At 35.5% G+C, this 22,036-nt stretch overlaps 2 protein-coding genes across 5 annotated transcripts in view; one reads left to right on the forward strand and one right to left on the reverse strand.

Annotated features, from left to right (window-relative positions):
- Nucleotides 1-4,722, reverse strand: part of sws (patatin like phospholipase domain containing sws) — an 82,776-nt gene extending 78,054 nt beyond the window's left edge. For both annotated transcript variants that reach the window (XM_071586814.1, XM_071586804.1), the window contains exons 1-5: nucleotides 4,551-4,722; nucleotides 4,202-4,280; nucleotides 4,016-4,119; nucleotides 3,825-3,941; nucleotides 473-570 (exon numbers count right to left, since the gene is read on the reverse strand). In XM_071586814.1, the coding sequence (XP_071442915.1) occupies nucleotides 473-570; nucleotides 3,825-3,941; nucleotides 4,016-4,119; nucleotides 4,202-4,280; nucleotides 4,551-4,652 (500 nt within the window). In that variant the 5' untranslated portion in view covers nucleotides 4,653-4,722. The remainder of the gene's footprint in view (nucleotides 1-472; nucleotides 571-3,824; nucleotides 3,942-4,015; nucleotides 4,120-4,201; nucleotides 4,281-4,550) is intronic.
- The window catches only part of Smyd3 (SET and MYND domain containing, class 3), a 31,338-nt gene continuing 13,999 nt past the window's right edge, over nucleotides 4,698-22,036 (forward strand). Inside the window, exons 1-5 of one of the 3 annotated variants that reach the window (XM_071586824.1) lie at nucleotides 4,698-4,759; nucleotides 4,883-5,157; nucleotides 9,162-9,333; nucleotides 15,272-15,341; nucleotides 21,727-21,857. In XM_071586824.1, the coding sequence (XP_071442925.1) occupies nucleotides 5,042-5,157; nucleotides 9,162-9,333; nucleotides 15,272-15,341; nucleotides 21,727-21,857 (489 nt within the window). In that variant the 5' untranslated portion in view covers nucleotides 4,698-4,759; nucleotides 4,883-5,041. Of the gene's footprint in view, nucleotides 5,158-9,161; nucleotides 9,334-15,271; nucleotides 15,342-21,726; nucleotides 21,858-22,036 lie in introns of all 3 variants that reach the window. The other 2 variants (XM_071586832.1, XM_071586841.1) reach the window with 2 other exon arrangements.

Consider the following 22,036-nt stretch of genomic DNA (forward strand, 5'->3'; position numbering starts at 1 on the left):
AGAGGCATTAAGGAGGGAAAATAGATACAGAAAGGAAGCATCCGAAATCTGGATTAATTATGTCATTTTACTTCAAAGCACTCCAAAATCCAAGAAATGAGAATATGAAAGTGCTGAACTCCTATTCATTCCATTTCAGGTCCTTTAGGCCACTTAAATCCCATTGCCAATATCTATCAAGTGCTCTCACAACCATTTAAGCCTAATTTCATTACCATTTTTCAGCATTTTCTTATAAAAATCACAGAAAATTGGATTTAAAACAACCATCAACCACAGGGACATACATACTAATTCTATTACCAGATGGTTTATTCTTCTTGCAAAGAAGCATGTTCTTCCTCTAACTCTACACCAACTTAAATGGCTATCCCAAATTACCAATATATAAAGTTTGACTATGCCAAGATATTGTAATATGTATTAAATATTGAAATAATTATTACAAAACAAAAATAAACGCAGCAAATACCTGATGCTCTGCAACATATATAAAGCATCTGGTGGCACTCTATTGTCATCTTTGCCAGTTGTATCTTCTTGCAAATATTCATCAGGAGGTTCCAGTACCTAATAATAGGACATAAATATATGAATATGTATCTGAGTATGAGTAACTTTTAAAGAATGGTACGCAAAATGGTGAGGTTTCCCAATATCTATAAAAGAAATAATAAAAGGCAACATGATGAAGTTCACACACGACAAAACATTTTATTTTTCAGAGATTGTAAGAATATATATATATATATATATATATATATATATATATATAGATGTGTATATATATATATACATACACATATATATACATATATATGTATGTATATATATATATATATATATATATATATATATAGATGTGTATATATACATACACATATATATATATACATATATATATATGTATGTATATATATATATACACATCTATATATATATATATATATATATATATATATATATATATATATATATATATATATATATATATATATATATAGATGTGTATATATATATATACATACATACATATATATATATATAGATATATATATATATATATATATATATATATATATATATATATATATATATATATAAAATACATGTATATTTTGATATTTATATATCTACACATATACATATATATATATACAATCTCTGAAAAATAAAATGTTTTATGTCTTGTGTGAAATTCATCAACCATATAAACCATAAACACAGTAATGAACCCGAAGGTTGGTTTGGTAGGTGATGGTAGAGTTCACCCAGTAATAAGCCCGACGGCATGTGAAATTCACACATCAGGGTAGGGAGGCCAGTTCCTTTCCCTGTGCCAATTATGGTTTCCCAGGAAGATCTGGTACCCGAAAAATCACATAGCTTGGGTGGAGCTGCAGGTTCCCAGAGCGCCTTGCCCGGGAATCGAACCCGGGACCCTCCAGTCAGTAGTCCAACGCTCTACCCCCTGGACTACTGCGACCAACACATATATATATATTCATTTAACGGACTTTACGGAGAAATAGTAACAGTCCTACCTATTCTAAATGACAGAAAATCAAATGCCATAGAACTTAGTACTAGGTTGACACTATATCTACCTTTGAAGCCAACTCTTCTCTGATTCCTATGATGGTTATAGATAGCCAAGAAAATGATGAATTTAAGGCAGGTCAGTAAAATTTATAAACAATATTTTATAAAAAATGCATAATGTATGAGAAGTTGAACGCCAAAAAAATAATAATCTTGGAGTTATTATCACCATAGTAATTAAACTGAAAGTTGGCTGTCATAGAAATTGGTGGAGCTCACCTCACTAAGTCTAATGGGATAAGAAATTCACACTTTCAGGCTAAGACAAGAGTAAAGACAACTATTTCATCTACTTGTCTTTGAGCCATTTTCCAGGAGGTGAACAATGTGGTGGTAAGCAGCGTGGATAAAATCCAATAAAATGAGCAAGCAGAAATGTATTGATCAAATTTTGACAAGAAAAGAAGAGGGATGGTCAAGATCCATTGGGGACAAAGAATCGAACATGACCTTGATATTATAATGAAAGAATTGATGCAGACATGAGAAAGCATCAAAATTGCAGTGGCATTCAATTTCACATTGACAGCTGATTCTTCAACATCAAAATGGACAGAGGCGATACAAGAGTTGTTCGCCAGGTGGTGGGCATTTTCGAAGGAATATACTCTCCAAAGAGCCCTGGGAAAGATGAGACAAAATAACACACCAGCACTCTTTAAACACACTTGCAGTGGATGTAGCAAGACTATTTATACAGACTCTAGATACAAATACATAATGACTCATTTGAAATTTTTATTGAAGTGAATCCTTCCACACCCAAAACAAGACACCAGTATTACTACTAAGATTCTGAGCCCAAAACGTTAATTCAAAGATTTACAATATCTAATTAAAATTCACCAGTCATTATTTCCTGGTATTATTCTGAGATGAAATTAATGAGAAGGGCCCAGGACCTCAACAATTTGAACACTTGCGCACACTGAGGTAGAGGCAACCTCCTGGATTCTCTACACTGGATTCATCTAATGTACATCATTTTGGAAGGAATAGCTTTGAAAGGAGAGGGTATAATTCTTTCCCCATTGCATCACTGCCTGGGTACATTGCCAGCCTAAAGAAGGGAGAACTGTGCTCTTCAGAGGGTTCTTGAAACTATTGTGGTACCCAAAGCTCTAAAAGCTTCAATGGGAAATTTTGAGATAAATGCATGGAGAACCAAAAGAAAAAGTTGAAGCAGTTGCATTGCAAGGATAAATATAATTTAGAGAAAACAAAAGTGCATTTATTTCCCTAGAGTCAGCATATTATTAACGCAACAGAATATCAGAAATTGATTATAATCTCAATGCATAAACGATGTTACTTAAACAGTTTGATTGAAAATGTGGGCTGTTAACCTCTTTCCATGTTTTATCAAACCCTTGTCTAGGATGATGCATACCAAAAGTAATTTTTTTCCAAATTAATACGTTATTGCTTTCAAAGGCACTTTACACTTAAATAATATAATTAAATTGTATTCATAGCTGTAGAACAGTGTTGATCAGTAGAAATACATATGGTCCCTAAGCATTTGTGTAATATGAGTTATGAGAATGATATGAATGTAACATAATGCCAACTTACCCTTACTAATATGCATGCTGTTCTCTGAATATACTACTAACTCAAGTGTGTACTAGGAAGTTAATATAAAATGCATACTAAACAAAATCTTTCCCCACCTCCAACAATCACACTCCCGCTTGAGTCATCCATAATCATAAATCCATGAGAGTGTTCAGCTGTTACAGAGGTGAGAGTATTACAGCAGTAATGTTTAAGGTATCACAGAATATTGATGCATATTTTGTTAGTATATTTTTTACCTAGGCACTAAGATTCCAGTAAAAGGTATCTCTGCTGATATGCATGAGACCCCAAATATGGTTAATTACGAAACTTTATTACTCCATAAATGTTGGCATATAATCGAAATGTTAGGAGATTGATTTTATCATTGTCTTAACACCCAAGTATATACACACAAGGTGGCATAGTTATAAATATTTTGATAAATGCTTGAAATTATATTTTAATTTAAAGAAATAATAACAGAGCAGGCTCGAAGGATTGGAGGGATGAAAGTTTTTTTTTCCAAGTTGTATGTAATAATTTGAGTAGATAGTAAATTTAATTCTCTCTTCCTCGTTTTTCAAGAAATTTCCAAAATATCCCCAACGTTTCAGCCTATAATATGGTCTGTCAAAATATGATATGACTAAGTTACTCACCTGTAACTGAACTGGAGTGCTTTCTTTCTTTAACTGTAACAATTTCCTAGCAAATTTCATTACTAGCTTCCTCTTTTTCCCTTGCCCACCACGAACTTGACCAGAAATGGATTTGACCTAATGATATAAATTCTTGCATAAGAAAACCGATTATTTCAAAAAACCAGCATACACCTTTTGACCATAGGTACCTTTCTTAACATCTTCCGTCCGTAAAACAAAACTTTATCTCTTTTACGAAATCGTGGTCTTGATGACCCCACTCCAACAAAATCTTTCACCTCTGGAAGAAACTCTAATTTTCAATCAGTTAGAAATTGTGTTTTATTTAACCCAAGGGTGAAAATGCAAAAGAATGATGTTTCATAATTACTGACCTTTGTTCTTCCAATTTCTGACTAATAAACAACATGCAGCTATAATGACTAGGGACAACATCGCAGTGATTACGGCAATCTAAAATAAAGAAGCAATTGTGATAACGTCATTAAATGCTATTTATATTAATTAATATGCAACGCATTGACCGATTCCCAAGAACTTCACTAAGCATTGCTACAGTTAACAACTACATGATACCACTGATATATAAAATATGTCGGTAATGGGCACAAAATGCATTCTACTGTGAGAAAATCTTGCGAAATAGAAGAAAAACATCACTTTTTAAGGTAAAAACGTAAATAAAAATGAGCTGATCCAACAAAGTCTACCCGTTGTCATTACCTGGTAATCTGTTAAAGTGATCGCCGACTTCTCGATCCATTTTCCAATAAATATATTTCCAAAACTTTTATAAATATCACTCAACCTTTGAACAATATCCATTTTAGGTTCACGGCAGCACTGTCCTTTCTTTCCTTTCTGTTGCAGAACTGCAGAACATTTGTTGACAAATGCCTATCTAAATGGCGACACTCGGCGAAATTTGAAAGGTTTGGAAGTTTAATCAACTAAACTTTAATATGTTGTCTGTTTATGTGGGTGCCTTCATTGATACAACGCGTGCACGTGTGTGTGACTGAAAAGCTTCATGTTAAAATATGGCTTTGTCCTAGGAATTAAAAAAATATATATCAGAGCATTCTTTACGTCACAATGCCGTTCTGGCAAAACCGGGGAGTTTCAAAAATAACTCGAGTTGGAAGGAAGAAGAGGACTGCGGGACGAGGCAGAAGTGAAAATTTAACGCTATCCTATTTTTCTTGAAAAGCATCATGAAGACAGCAGCTTCTCCTGTGAAGAAAGGGTCTACGTTGATGGTTGCGAAGCCATTTGTGTATATTTTACTTGCAAAATTTCAAGGAAAACACTGCGACAGTTGTTTAAAAAGGTTGGCTTAATGATTATTATTTTTTATCTTATAAATTCAGCATGTCAAAGAAAAATTACTCATTTTGCTGATTTGTAGACTAACTCAAAAATGCCCATGTTCCAATGATATTAATAGATGATTGATAACTATCGTTCCGTTACACGAGTATTCTATGTAAATGTCTCTGACCGTCATGCCTTTAGACTGTTATTTCTTTATCTCATCATAATTTATCCTTGAGTCTAATTACCAGATATTTTATTTCTGTCAAAATATTAGTTTTTTAACTGTCCTTCAGTTACCATTCATTATAACTTTCAGAAGATATGAACATTTGTTGTATTAATATGTGGATTGGGCGCTATAGAGTAATTATTTAGGTGGTATAGTACTTTTATTTTTAATGACAAACAATACTGAACTAGATAGAGGCCAAGGAATATGAGTTCTCCTTAAATGCATTATTTTATATTTTACCCACTTCTTTTGGAGGATGTTAATAATACGAGGCTAGCTCTGCCTTCACCCGTCAAGCCAACCTTGTCGTTGATTACCAATTTCTTGAGATGGTTTTATCTAGTTATCAGGCCCTTAATAATCCATTTCCTCAATTTTACCTCCTACCTCTGCTGTGAAGAACAAGCTGCTAAGATCTTTATCCGTGTTTAACATAGATCATGTAGCATTGGAAACAAATCTGGTGGTTGCTAGGCATTCTCACAGCCCACATTAATCCCAAGATGAAAGGAGACAACTTCTGAGATTGAGATAGATTGAAACACTGAAGCAGAATTCTGAAATCTCCTTAACCCCAGGACAGACAATATTAGACTGTGGTCACGGGAAGATCATATTCTAACAACTGTGATGAGATGTCCCAGTATCCCAAATTTCCCGCCGAAGGATTTGCTATAGTAGCTGTAAGATTTGCAAATATGTGAATAAATATCTTTCTTTAATGTCATATCTCTCTACATTGCATTAACCACTGGTTTCAATTTTCCTGTTTATTGTGTGCATAGTCACTGAATTGATGAAATCGATTATGAGGCACACAAACAGAGTTTTTTACATCTCTAGATCCAGTGATTTCAGAAAGTTGGCTTCCTGAAAATGGTGCATTTTTATGAAGTGTAGTTTTATGTAATGCATACTTCCCTATGCAGAAAGCACAGCAAAAGGTGTCCATGGTTGTGTGTATGTTTTGATTATTCAATGATTAAAAAATCATTATACAGTTTGGGACTTAACTTAAATTTCACCTTAAGGGTAGAAATATTATATTCTCACAATTATTTATTGTATCTCTGTCAAAAAAAATAAGTTTTTTCTGACAGGACTTCTTTTGATTTTCTTATCCTTTTGAGTAGGACGGAATAAGTAGTCAGGTGGAAGAGCCTACATATTTGGGAAGTATTTTTAAGGAAAATGGGCATAGTAGTGAGGACAAAGATGAGAAACTTTCACCATTGCAATAACTAGAGAATTAATGGAGGGAATGGTTTCAGGTTTAATTTAGTGGAAATTGTCATTCATGGAGTTCATGGATAAACTTTTTTAACTCGATTAATGATTCTTATTAATAAGTGCTGGGTTTCAATGCAACTATTTCAGAGCGTAAAGTGCTGGGTTTGTAATATTACAACAACTTCAGGTTGCTGAAGATGTCTCTATGCAACAATGACTGGATTGTATTATAAAAACCATTAAGTGGATTTAAGTAATTTTCAGTTATATTAATGTGTGTATATATACGAGGGTCATCCGGAATGTAGTACCCGTTTGTGAAATAAAAAGACAAAAGTAAATATTAACAAACATAAAAAATTTTATTTGAAAGAGGATACTTTAAACTACTTCTCAACATAATCTCCAAGCAAATTAAGGCATTTGTCATAACGTGTGACAAGTTTCTGTATTCCTGCTGCATAGTCCTTCGCCGCCAGCTCATTGAGATACGCGAGGGACCCATCTTGCACAAATTTTTGCATAATGCAGATGGTGTTTAACAATTTCATGAACAGTTGTTCGAGAAACATTGGGAAAATGCTCACAGATGTCATCAATTGTGACGCGCCGATCGTTCCTCACGAATTCGTCAACTGAGCTCACCAGTTGGTCTGTAATGACAGACGGTCTCTCCGAACGCTCATCGTCGTGTGTGTTCCCCCTCCCCATGTTGAAGTTGCGACACCACCGCCGAACAGACGACTCGTCCATATGTAGATATACGAGGGTCATCCGGAAAGTAGTACCCGTTCGTGCCGCACGGCAAGTGCTGACGACGCGAGTAGCCGCTGGACGAGGTCGGATAGCTTCAGTGGCTTGTCTGCCTTCTCTGAGCCAAGTTGCGTGACGCTAGCATTGCCTGTGTTGTTTCTGTGATTGTTTACAATGTTTAAAAAAATTGAGAACGCCGCCAGTTGTGAAGTGAGGGCAGTGATTAAATTCCTCAATGCAAGAAACGTTCGCCCATGTGATATTCATCGCCAATTAAAGGAGGTGTATGGAGACAATGTAATGGACGAGTCGTCTGTTCGGCGGTGGTGTCGCAACTTCAACATGGGGAGGGGGAACACACACGACGATGAGCGTTCCGGGAGACCGTCTGTCATTACAGACCAACTGGTGAGCTCAGTTGGCGAATTCGTGAGGAACGATCGGCGCGTCACAATTGATGACATCTGTGAGCATTTTCCCAATGTTTCTCGAACAATTGTTCATGAAATTGTTAAACACCATCTGCATTATGCAAAAATTTGTGCAAGATGGGTCCCTCGCGTATCTCAATGAGCTGGCGGCGAAGGACTATGCAGCAGGAATACAGAAACTTGTCACACGTTATGACAAATGCCATAATTTGCTTGGAGATTATGTTGAGAAGTAGTTTAAAGTATCCTCTTTCAAATAAAATTTTTTATGTTTGTTAATATTTACTTTTGTGTCTTTATTTCACGAACGGGTACTACTTTCCGGATGACCCTCGTATATATATAATATGTATGTATATGTATAAATATATATATATATATATATATATATATATATATATATATATATATATATATATATATATATATATCTAGTCTCTCTTGAAGAAGGCCCCTGAGAGGGCCGAAAGCTCGAACAATTTACCGTGTAAGTGTTCTTTTATATGTGTCTATTCTTTTCTATTTGTGTTATGTTGTGTCAGCCCATTATATATATATATATATATATATATATATATATATATATATATATATATATATATATATATGTGTGTAGATATATATATAATATGTATGTATATGTATAAATATATATATATATATATATATATATATATATATATATATATATATATATGTGTGTAGATATATATATAATATGTATGTATATGTATAAATATATATATATATATATATATATATATATATATATATATATATATATATATATATATATATATATATATATATATATATATATATATATATATATATTTATTTATTTATATATATTTCCAGAAGAATTGGTTTTTTGGAAGGCATGAAGCCAGTCAGGACCTCTTAAGAATATTTTAATGGCTTAATACATATTGCTTGGTTGTAAAACATGAAGTAACCATTTCTCCTATCTCCTACCATTGCTGTTGGATTCAGCACTGCACCAAAGGGAACTTGAAATAATTGTGTAAATAATATTTCCATGTCTTAGTATAGTGATTGCTAATGAGTTTTTTCCCCTAAGTGAAGGCTTCAAAGTTCAAACCCCACTGTGGGCAAAGATGTTTTAGTGGAAGAAATTTATTTTATTGAGTTTGTGGTGTGATATGTGCTCAAACATTTGAGTGCCACAAAAATAAATTATTTATCAGCTGTATTGTCAAATGACCCTTTAATTGTATGGTTTCTGTATGGGTAGTTAAGTATCTTAAAATGTACTTGTGAGGCTACAATAACTGATACAAGTTTGTATGCTTTTTCAGTTCACACATACATGAAGCAGTATTAGTTTTTTTCAAACTATTTTTGTTTCAGTGTGAAAGTATTGAAATGCTCTGGATGTCAGTTTGTGCATTATTGTGGCCGATCCTGTCAAACAAAAGCATGGAAGGAACATAAAGAAGAGTGCATGGGTATGAGACGGATCAAGCCGCATACATTGCCAGATGCATCTAGAATGATGGCAAAACTCATAATGAAACTTAAGGTATAGTGAGCAACTTTTTGCCATTATAAATATCCTTCCAATGTTTCAGTATATTAGAAGGGTGAAGTCTCCTAATTCACCCACTTGAGGCTTAATAACGTTATTCACTGGCAGTGTCTCTTCCATTGTATATCACCTTTGTGATACTATGGAGAACTTAATTCCTTAAATGTAAAACTTATTGCTGGAAGAATGTGTCTTTGAAATAAGTCATATAGTTTAAAATTCAGTCAACATTAATGATTAAACTCATGTGTTTCATACCCAGCGTACACTATTTGTTCTGAAACATGCTAGCTTTAAACCAGCATAGTCTCTTTTAACCAGTAGAAACCCAGTAATATATTTATTGGTGGATTCTGTGTGTAATTTTTGTTGAGTCATAATTTGATCCCCTTAGGATTTCTCTTATGAATTGTGACACCCTAGGCTCTTTTAAAGGTAAGCATGCTTCATTTAACTCTATGGCTGTCACCTCCTTATCATAACCATCTAGGAACATCATTGAAGTACTTATTGAAATTAGTTGCTTAGGTGAGCTCTCCCAGAGGGAGAATCTCTGCTCATGCAAATGCTTTCTTGTCCGATGCCTCACAGTGGCAGTGGATGGACTCTGGACTAATAAATCAATGTGCTGGGGTACTGGTTCATACTTGCTGAAACTGTAATTGACATTACCCTGTCCATCTGCCATAAATATATAGCCCTAATTCTGAATATTACCTGTACGTACCCGCAGATCAGTGCTTTTTTCCATTAAGCTTTAGAAAATGTCATAAATTTTATTCATACTTGTATCCTACACTAGGGTACTTTTTTGGAGTAAGGAAATTAATGTAGGCGAGAATGTTTCATTCAATAACAAAAATATAGAGTCCGACATGGAAGAAAGCAATTTCTTGATATGTAAGTTGATTTAACTCTGTTTGATGGGCATTATTCACATTTCCAAATTAAACATCATTGTTAAATTGTTAGGAAAGCTGGTGAAACTTTGCCTAAAGTGATTTTTTCAAATATTGAAAGATCATTCGGACTTGAGGAATCCTGGCATGTTTTGACTTCCTGATGAGGAGCTTCATGATGCTAAGAAGCAATTGAAATACTCTATTGTTTCAGGCTTCACTTCGTGGAAGTATTTAATATCCATTACTAAAAAGAAAGAAAGACTCGTACTTTTCCACAGATTTTATTATACGGTACTATATATTTATATATTTTTATTTTTATATATACGGTACTATATATTATACTATACATTTATTGTACCGTATAATAAAATCTGTGGAAAAGTACGAGTCTTTCTTTCTTTTTAGTAATGGAAATTGAAATACTCTCTGATTGCTGGTTAACTGTGGCTGCCTACCAGGTGTTAAAAAAGGACATCTACAATGTGATTTTGCGATGGACTTCTTGCATATCCCTCTTGAGGAGTGCATGATTTAGCCACAGACCTAAAGGCATAAATCCCTCAGCTCTCTGCCAAGCATCACAGGTTTCTCTGTAGCTGTCCCTTGGACCCATAACCTCTTTTTTCGACCCACATGAGTTAACAATGAAACTTCGTTGCATATGAATACCATCCTCAATTGTTTTCCAACTTGTGTCAAACCATTTTCATTTGCTGCATGTGCTCATGCAATGGAAAAAGTAGGACATGGAAGATTCCAGGAAGAACTTCAGGACTTGATGAATGCATAGTATTTTGATTGCAATTATGTTTGGTAAGCGGGCTTTCATTGACAGTTGGGGGGATCAAGATAGGGTAAACGAAGGGGTAGTTGAAAGAGAGCTTATAATGTAGAGGGCAAATGAGAGAGAGAGTGAATGATAAATAAATCAATGTAACATAAATTATTATATAATCTACCTTTTAGGGTAGGTTTTTGATGGACAAAAGTACCAAATAAATATCTTGTTTCTCCGAACAAAACACAACCCAACATCCTACTCTACAACTATCCCTTCTTCATCTTTGTATACTTCCTTCCTCCCTTCATTCTGTCCAACATCCCTATCCTATTCCTGCCCCTCCCTTGTTTGCCTAACATTCTCCCTTCTATCAGTCTTCAAGATCCTGTGCCAATCAATATGCTTTGCCTCCATTTTGCCTGTCTCCTTATGATTTCTCCCAGGAATCCCCTCTCCTCCCCCACCATCCCCAGCACTTCCTCATTTATTTTCCTATCTGTCCACTTCTCCTCCATCCTCCTCTACACCCACATGTCAAAAGCCTCCAATCTACTCTATAATCCTGCTTCAATGACCAATTGTCTGCACGGTACATAACTATGCTCCATATCAAAGTTTAAATAAACCTTTTCTTAGCATCCTTACTCAACGTCCCTGATTCCCTTCATCTTGTGAAAACTTCTTTGCCTGAAGCAATTCTTCCCTTATACCCCTACTACTTTGACTATTTTGGTCTAAAATACTTCTGAGATACATAAACTGTTCCACTGCCTGTAGTTTTTGCCCTCTTATTTTAATGTTTAACTTAGCCATTCTCTTTCTGGAAAACAGCATAACCTTGTTCAATTTATCGTAATTCTCATCTCATATCTATTGCATTGAATTTCCAGTTCACTCAGCAGTGCTTGCATCCCCTAGACTGACTGACAAGCTTGATCATCAGCAAACTTTACTGATTTTATGAATTCCCCAATGACTTTCATTCTTACCTCAAGTTCTTCCCATGCGTCCTTCCTCAACATACACCTTGGACAATATGGGTGATAATGGACAACCCTGCCTCACACTTCTTCCTAACATTGTTCATCCGGACTCACCATCCTCCGCTCAAACCTGAGCAGTCTGAGATTTGTACAGTTTGCAGATTAGTCTCCTTTCCCTCCTATCTATTCTTATTTTCGACAATATATTCATTATTGAAATGTAATGAAATAATTGACTTTGTAATTCCACACACAAAAGTGTGTGGAATTACAAAGTCAATTATTTCATTACATTTCAATATGTTATGCAAATTCCACAAAGTTACGCCTGAGACAACAAATATATTCATTAGTTTTTCTCAATTCACTCTATCAAACACCTTTTCGAAATCTACAAAACATGCATGTACATCCTGATTTTATTCTACATTCCTCTCTATTAGTGATTTCAATACTGCAACGGCATCACACGTGCCTCTCTCTCCTTTATAAACCCAAACTGATCATCCTTAAAGTAGTCATTTGCCTTGCTCTCCATCTTTTGTTGATGATCCTGAGAACCACTTAAGCTGAGTGAAAAATAAAACTTATTTTCCTATTGTCCTCACATGATGTAGCCTTTACCTTTTTTGGAATAAGAACTAGCATTGATCTCACAGTCTTCCAGCCAAATTACTACCTTATAGATCCTACAAACCAGTCCACATAGACTCTTTGTCCCTTATTATCCTAAACCTTTTAGTAGTTCTGCAGGAATGTTGTCTACCCCCATGTCCTCATATAATATGATTTCACTTAATGCCCTTTTTATCTCATTGTCGAGTGTGCCTGGACCTAGCCATCTTCATCTATTTCACATTCTCTCTCTATGAATTAGCTTGTTGGCCTTCTTTACTGTACAGTTATTCTATATATTCCATTCATCTCTCTTGGATCTTTTCTGTTTTAACTATTATCTTATCTGACTTATCTATAACTGTTAACACATATTCTCAATAGTGTTTTAACCTTCTTGTATAGTGAACCAATTTCCACCTTCCTCTGCAAACTCTCCTTATCCTTGCCCCGCATCTTCCACCATGCTTCTTTTGCTTTATTTGTTTCCCATCTCAATTAATTATTTAACTCTTTGTACTTCCTTCTACCTAACTCTGTATTTGCATTCTTCCATTTCCTTCGCTCATATATTTTTGTAAACATCTCATCCGTTATCCATGGTTTCCTTGTCCTGTACATATTAACAGTTCCTATTGTTTCTTATGTGGCTTTCGATGTCCCTTTTTTGATTTATTTCCATTTTTCCTGGATAGTACCCAGCTCTTTACCCTCATTCATGATTTTCTCTACAGCCTGCTGATACTCCTTCCTTGCCATTCCAGTTAATACTTTTACATTGTATTTGCTAACCAGCTGCCCCTGCCTAATCTTTTTGAATCAGTTACTACTCTTCAGGACTACTAAATTGTGTAGAGAGTCAGCATCCGCTCCCAGGAAGCTGCAAATTGATCATGCTATTCCTAGATCTGTACCTAACCATTATATAATCTAGCTGATACCTTTCTGAGTCACCTGGCATTTTTATATATACCCTTGTCATTGGTGGTGTCTGAATCAAGTGTAGGTGATGATTAACCTCTGTCTCTTGCAGAATTCAATTGCTTTCTCCCCGCAGTCATTCCTCGTTCCATAAAAGTAATCCCCCAACTTTTCACCATCTCTTCCTTTGCCCACCATTATATTCCAATCCCCCATCACTATCAAATGTTTCCCTCCAGAAATACCCACGATTATGTCCTTAAACTGATCATATATCCTAACGGCTTCTTCCTCAATCCATAACATAAATAAAAGAGCCATATATACAATACCTTGAACTGGGCATTCCTATCTTATTGCTTAGAGTACAGTATCTTTATATTTAGTCTTCATAGCTGCTCTGTATTTTGGGTGGATATGGGACAGCTTACTACACTTTGGTAGTGTGTCAAGCTTTTAACGGAGAGAAAAATACACATTTCAGGTTAAGTTTACTTTCTGGCAGAAATCAATTGACCCTAAATTTATTAGGTTAACTTAATAATAAATTTCATTTGCATTATATGAATGCATTCCAGGGGAAGATACAAATTTAAACGTAGTAATGTCAAGAAAAAGGAGAGTAAATTTATGTACATATAATTTTAGGAAAAGTAAGCAATTCATGGTTCAGTTCAATATGTAAATAAAGGTCCATATACTGAAGTAATATTTTGCTCTCTATAAGCAATATGGTTAAATTACACACCTTAATATATGAAGAAAGTATTTCAAATGATCAATCGAGGGAAGGTCTAGCATTCTAAATTGGAAACTTTCAGTATCTCAAAGTTACCACTGCTTCAGTAGGCTGAGTTTGTCATGTTTTTTAAGTAACCATGACAGGTCATTGATACTCACCAAATTCGGTCAATTTACTATAGGTAAGTTACTTAAGTAAAAGAGGATATGAAAGAATAATTGCTAATGCATGGCAATTGCGACCACCTTCCATATTGAGGTTGCAAAAAGTATTAAATGGATTGAAATAATTTTTTTGAAGAAGTGGTGAAAATTGATCATAAAGGCTTATATAGATTAAATTCTCAATCCAAAGGACTTACAAAAATGGTATTCTCTGTCATGTTAGTGAAATCAAACTAGTAAAAAAATGCCCTCTGTATTTGTCATTATTATCTACTGAGGGAATGGGCAACTATATAGTTGCTTCTGTATGAATATGTGCAAGAAGGAAATTAGCCTAGTGAGTAGACCATTTGACTTAGGAAGTGGTTTTCAATGTGACTCCATGAACTTCCTTCATTATTAAAAGAACTTCCCTATAATAGCTCAATTAAATACAATTTTAGGCCATTTGGCCACTGTTTATGGGTCCTGGGTTATAACCATGGGCACTTTATTTGGACATCGTCTGAAGAATACAGTTGATGTAATTTTCTGATTACAAGAGGAAAAAATGGTGACTCAGGGCAAATAGTGACCCCCATACTCTTAATATGTGAAATTTGCATCCATTAAGCCTTAAATAGGAGAGTATTGTATCCTCACCTATCAAAACACTGATTACTGTGGATGGATGTATAATTCTATGTGATTGTTCCAGTGTGTTTTTTTTTCAAAGTTTCAAGAGTATTGGAAGAATGGGTTAAGCCACAAATATTCCCTGCTCTTATTAACCTCCTAACTGTAATCGCCATGTAGTATATGGACTATACTTTCTCTCCTAGGGAGGAGGAGATCAGGAGAAGAACCAAATCACAAGTACATGGTCACGACGATTCAAAGATCTAATGTCTCGTGAGTATTGAAAGTACATATTAAGATTGTATTGATTGAAATATTCTGTACCATTTCTGAAATTTGTACTAATAAATAAATGTAAAACTCTGTGTGTTGCCTATTCATGCTTAAAGAACATAAATATTTTGCATTTTTTGCTTGGAGGAACATCAGTTTGTTCATTTATATAAAGAGTATCATTTATCCCACTGAGGTACACAGTTACCATAGAATATTTAAAGATCTAAATTTGAAAAATAAACTAATCGTATTTTTGTCTGCCCATAACTTTGGCATCTAATTTCATTTCCTTGTTTCCCAGTACGTGTATACATGTACTAAAGATGATATTACTAGTCATGTGAATCTTAAGATTTTAGATCAAATTCTGGATGAGACCTTTTTGTTCAGTAGTGGAATGATGGACAGCAAGCATAGAAATTCTTCCGAATGGAGTTCCTAATTTCTTAGGCTGTATTTTGATTGTCCTCTGATTACCTCAAGCTCAAATTTGACATTCTGGTGATACTGAGTGCCACTGCTAAGCACCAAGACTGTAGTAGAATGATCTGCGCTGTATAAGACTTGGCTGAAATCCCATCAAAGCATAATTTTGAAGGGATTTTTGAGAGAGAAAATGTTCTCATAACCCATATTCTCATCATTCCCACAGGTCCATCATGCCAGTTCAAGTATCTCCAATTCCCCTGAATGTAGGTTTCACAGGGTCTATTAATAAATCACTGCGATGAGGTATAATGGTAGTGTTATTAGCTTTCATGGGTTTTTTGCCTGCGTTTTTTTGCTTTTTGCATGGGCAACTCCATATGGTTTGTCTCTCTTGTAGTTGTACTTTTCCTGTTTTAGCTCTAGAGACCAAAAAGATTACAATACTTTTTATCATAATGTATAATTTTGAACTGGATTTAAATCCTGCATTTATTACCTCATAATGTGAAATGTATTAACAATTTTAGCATAAAATTAAAATGTGAGATAGTCATTTTGGTTGTTCATTACAAATGCTGTTCACAGTAAAATGTCACCTACTGTAGAAAATTATTCTACCCAAAGTAGGAAATTGGCAAAAATAAAAAATTAATGCTTAAAAGTAAGAAAAGAACAGTTATGCCCCATTGGAAGGATGTCATCTGTCGCTCAGAAAATGGGGACTTTTTAGTAGAAAAAGTTAACATTTTCTGTATTATTCCCTGGGCAAAGTTAGTCAAATTAAATTTTCTTGCAAATGTATAGTGTCACCTGATCAAATAACAAATGTCATGATCATCTCAATGCAAGAACTTCATGATCAGTTGCTAACAAATACAGGGTCGCACCCAAAAGTGGTTGGACTGATTTTCTCTGGTGCGAACGGAGCGGTGGAGGGGGGTCTGTCTGGCAGGGTAAGGTGGAGGGGGCTCTTAGCAACAGACCGACACCAACCTCAGTCGCCTGCGGGCTGTCGTTGAGTGAAGACACCGTTTTTAGTGAAGCAAGTTTTTTGTCCGCGTCGAAAAACAAAATGAATCTGAATTTAGAGCAACGTTATTCCGTGAAGTTTTGTGCGAAACTCGGGAAGACGGCAACTGAGACCCTCGTTATGATCAAGCAGGCTTATGGGGACACTGCCTTAAGCCATTTCACAGTATTTGAGTGGCACAAGTTGTTTAAAGAGGGTAGGGAGCTCGTTGAAGACAACCATCGCTCCGGACGGCCATCGACGGCAAGAAACGACACAAATGTGGACAGAGTGAGGACACTGCTGAACACAGACCGACGCTTAACCAGTGAAGAAATCGCAGACCAGTTGGGTCTGTCTGTATCCAACGTCCAACGCATTATTTCACAGGATTTGGCCATGCGCAAGGTGTGCGCCAAGATGGTGCCGAAAATTCTGCCATGGCGCGCTCGTCGTCAGACAGCTCCTGGCCAAATACGGCATTACCACGTTGCCGCACCCGCCCTATTCTCCCGATCTGGCACCACCAGACTTCTTCTTCTTCCCCCTGATGAAAAGACAGCTCAAGGGACGATGTTTTGACTCGATAAAGGCCGTTCAAGAGGCTTCGACGAGGGTCATCAACGGCATCCCCAAAGAAAATTTCCAGCAGGCGTACGGGGAATGGGAGCAACGTTATACTAAGTGTGTAGCAGCTCAAGGAGCATACTTTGAAGATTATTAAGTCGATGTAAGTATATCGCCAATAAAATTCTTGTAAAAAAATCAGTCCTACCACTTTTGGGTGCGACCCTGTATAGGAATTTAAAGCATGGTAGTATGAGAAAATATTTTTATGATGCCTATATTAAACATTTCTTAAATTAATGATGTAATAATAATAATAGAATTATATACTTCATTCATTTTAATGAATGATGAAACATTAAATGTCCTCAAGATAAATAGTGTTCCTACTCTGTCCAATAAATACACGAACTGAGGCCATATAAACTTTATTTGCAAAATTTAGTCCACATTGATTTTGCCCCCTTCAAAGTACTCTCCATTCGTTGTTATGCACTTATTCTATGTTCTTTTAAATTGTTTAAAGCATCCTTGGAAGTCCTTAGCGGTTAGGCTTTTTAGTTTTCTCGTCATTTCTTGCCTAATTGTGTCCACATCTTCCCAGTAATGTCCCCTCATCACATTTTTCCATTTTGGGAATAGGAAAAAGTCGCAGGGGACAAAATCTGGCAAATAAGGTGAGTGGTCAAGGATGTTGATTGAATATTTTGCCAGAAACTTGCAAAAAATCAATGCAAATGTGCAGGTGAATTATCATGGTGGTGGATCCATCCATCATGTTCGGTTAAAATAGTGTGCATAGTTGATTTTCCTAAATTCAGTGCATCAGCTATCATTCGGACAGTTTTTCGATGATCGATAGGGGCAAGGGACCACACACGATCAATGTTGTTGTCAACACAGGTGGTTGAAGGTTGTCCCCGCCTTGCATCATCCATGGCATCATGTTGGCCTACTTTAAAATGCCTAATCCACTTGAAAACTGATGTTTTCTTCTGGGCATTATCACCATAAACAGCTGTCAATATTTCATAATATCTTGAAAACTTTTACCACACTTAACCAAAAACTTGATGTTGATTCATTGCTCCATGATTTCGTCAATTTTCATTTTCCAAGAACAGTATAAACAAGGACAAGAGAAACTAGCATAACTGGCACCATACACTCAGCTCGATGATCTGCCAAGCACAAATGGTTCATTGGGCCTCAGGCAACTATTGCCGCTTGTTGGTGGGGCTATAGTCCGCGTCATGGCAGCCAGATTGCACCAGTTCGCGCATTTATTGCACAGACCACATATATATGAACTAACACGACATATTTTTGAAAATCTGAATATAATCCAATTCAACTGAGTTGCAACCAATTATGCAAACGAATGTTCACATTATAAAATGCGTTTGAAATTGAAGTCAGTTCACAATATTCAGCATCCAAGTTTGCATCATAGCATGGTTATGGAAATCAGTTTCTAGATTGACTTTCACATAAACCACAGCCTTAAAGACGTGTAAACTAAACACAGACGTGAATCCATATCTAACAAAAAGGCTTGCAAGAATCATGTGGTGTAATATTAGCAAGAGAATAAACAGCTCTCTTTTTTCAATGTAATTCACTCTTAAAAGTGTTATGCACATGGAGAGAGAATCAAATCTTAAGTATTATCAGCAATTTATAACAAATTTATTAAAGGCCTCTATGAATATTTTCATATGAGAGAAAGGAATTAATTTTATTTTCCATTGCTATGGGAGGGAAAAATGTTATTTTTTCCTACACACAAACTTTAGGCCATCAGGTAGAATGGATATCGCAGTATAAAATTTTATTCTTATTCCATACTTTTTTTCTTGCGCAAGTATTCATTAAATGTTTCTTAAAATGTTTGCGGCTATGCAAATCTTAGTTGTAAATGCAATCCAAATCAATGCAGTGAGTGAAGAACCATTGTGAACTATTATGTTTTGGTCCAATGCATTTTTGGGTATCTGTAGATCATCTCCATGACTACGTACTCTTGGTACAACCATGAACATATACCTAAAAAGTAAAATATACGCAAATAATTATTTCCATGCAAGAATTTCTCGTCTATCACTAATATATGCTGGGCTTTAAATATTTCAAATCATCACCTTGTGCAAAGATACACTGGCTTCGATAGCAAAACTAATGAAGATGTTTCCATTTTTTTAACCTAGTTCGTGACGGAAATGAACATAAACTTGGTGAACTCCACAGTGAATTTTTATAGAGATAACATAGATTTCGACACATTGTGTCACCATCAGACGAAATAAGTCATCTCAATAATGATTCGCTCTGCAGTTGACCAAGTTATGTTCATTTCCAAGATGAATAACTTCCACCATATCACGCCATTAAACATTTCCTCCGTTTAGTCCTCTACTTTGGGACCCCAAGTATTTTTAAAAAATGAAGAAATAGGCTTGTTTTTCAATGTTAGTCATATTAGGGAAATGATATGATTATGAGAGAACTTCGGGAAGTTATGAGTCACTCAGAAGACATACTCAAGTTGATGTTCCTCTGCTATTAAAATCCTTGAATCATACCACTAACATTTAAAGATATCTGATAGAAACTGACTAATTCTCTTACCCAAAAAGTATAGGTGCTTGGGAGCTTTTGTGGCATGTATTTGCATGTGTAGTTGTATTTTTTACCAATATATAACTCGCTCTTCAATGCACATATAACTTGCTAGTACATATTACATGCAACAAACAGACTTGGATGTATTATACATTTTGTGATTTTAATTTCTTTGTTTGAGAGGCCCTACAAACCTGAAGTGCTCTGGGCCCCAGGTCTCAATCTAGCTATTCCTTGATATTGGTTGTATTATTGTAATTGATGTTCCATATCAAAAAATTAATCATAGAAATCCGCCAGGGTCACAGATGAGTAGACTATGCATTAAATAATTGAGAAGGAAATATTATCATATAGAAGTACCACTAAGCTCCATTGTATGCACTCAATAATACCCATATGTATCATGTCATAATTAATACCTTGAATAATGTTAATGCTATTGCAAAAAATAACTTTCATGCCTTTTAGACGAACCTAAATAATTCATATGGTGTCTGATGGCCTAAATTCACCACTGAGATGCCTGTGTTTTTGAATATCATTTTCCAGTTAATTGGTCTAGTATTTCAAGTTCATGATAAGAATGTATTCTATGAAGTATGGCAGGCAGTATTCATTGGAATGTTGACTGTGATATCATGATGGCCATTCACTTATCCATTTAGCAATAGGACACGATTTCTGAAAAGGAATTACTCCAAAGTGAATTAGAGTATTTCTATGCTGTTGAAGCATGTCAACATTTTTTTCTCTTCTTGACTCATCAAAAACCCTCCCTGAATCAAAAAAGTGCAAATAACCAATTGAGTTCTGAGGAACAAAACAAATTATCATCTGAGGCCAAATAATATGTAAATCCAAAGAGACCAACAAACGCTCTCTGGACTTCAAGAAAATACCAAAAACATTTGCAGAATCATCACAGAGCCAGTTGGAACCTCGATGTGCCCTACAGAAAATTTTCAAAACCTTGTAACCCCACTAAACTCCAAGTCCCTCTTTTAACAGGATGCAAGCAATGTACTGTGTAGACAAAGGCCAAGTTTTAGGTCATGTGTATCTTGGAGGGTAGAATATCTGGTTGGTAGGATGGGAAGTGAAGTCATAGAATTCCAATTTCTACTGAGGGTTGCATTGTGTTCAAGTTGGCCAGCTGCATCTAGGATGGGGATTGGAATAGTACAGTGGCTAATGTACTGACTTTCAACCCAGAGGGCATGGGTATGAATCCTGGAGACGGCTGATATTTTTGAGTGGTATCCCAATCCCTACTGGAGGTGCACATGAGAGCACTTTGAGTAAGTACACCATCCGTCAGATGGGGCATTAAACTGCGGACCCCTTGGCACCTTTCATTAAGAGTAGGCTATTGCCAAAGCTGGGTTTCTCTCCACCCTTCCTCATTTCCCATCCATCTCTAATGGTGCAAATGACCTTAGTTGTCAGTCTCCTCCCCTAAAACAACTACCATCAGCTATTAGCTGTGGTTCTGGTTGTCTCTATGTCCCAGCTGATGTATAACTTCAGGCTCACAGAACAAGGGCATAGTATAGGTATGTGAGCTGCAGGGGGTGCAGATATGTTGCATCTTGGACATGTTTTGGAAAAGTCCGAGAAACTTTCAAGTTTATAGAAGGGAGAAGGTCTTAAGGAATGGGGATATGATCCACATAACCCATAAAATATACTTCCCTGAGTACATATTTTATTTGCATGAAGTTTTTAAAATGAAACATTCCATTGATTTTACAGATTACTCTGATATCAAAATAGACAAAACACGCATGGAGCATTTTGAATCACTATGTCACATACTCATAGAATTTTTCGGAGATGAATATATTCTACCCAATACGGCTGAGATGCTTGGAATATATGGACGGGTGAGTTACATTTTTGCTGTCTCTTCTAATTAATTTTTAAATGGATAATATGTGTGTGTACATGCATCTGTGGGTGCATATGATTGTATATGTTTTTGCAATTCCATGTTACCTAAATTAGCTCTTTCCTTCAATATTGGAAAGAGGCAGTACATTATGAAAATTATGTCTAGTATAAC

Source organism: Hetaerina americana, unplaced genomic scaffold (assembly GCF_022747635.1).
Source record: "Hetaerina americana unplaced genomic scaffold, ioHetAmer1.1.p SCAF_1, whole genome shotgun sequence".
Classification (NCBI taxonomy): Eukaryota; Metazoa; Arthropoda; class Insecta; order Odonata; family Calopterygidae; genus Hetaerina; species Hetaerina americana.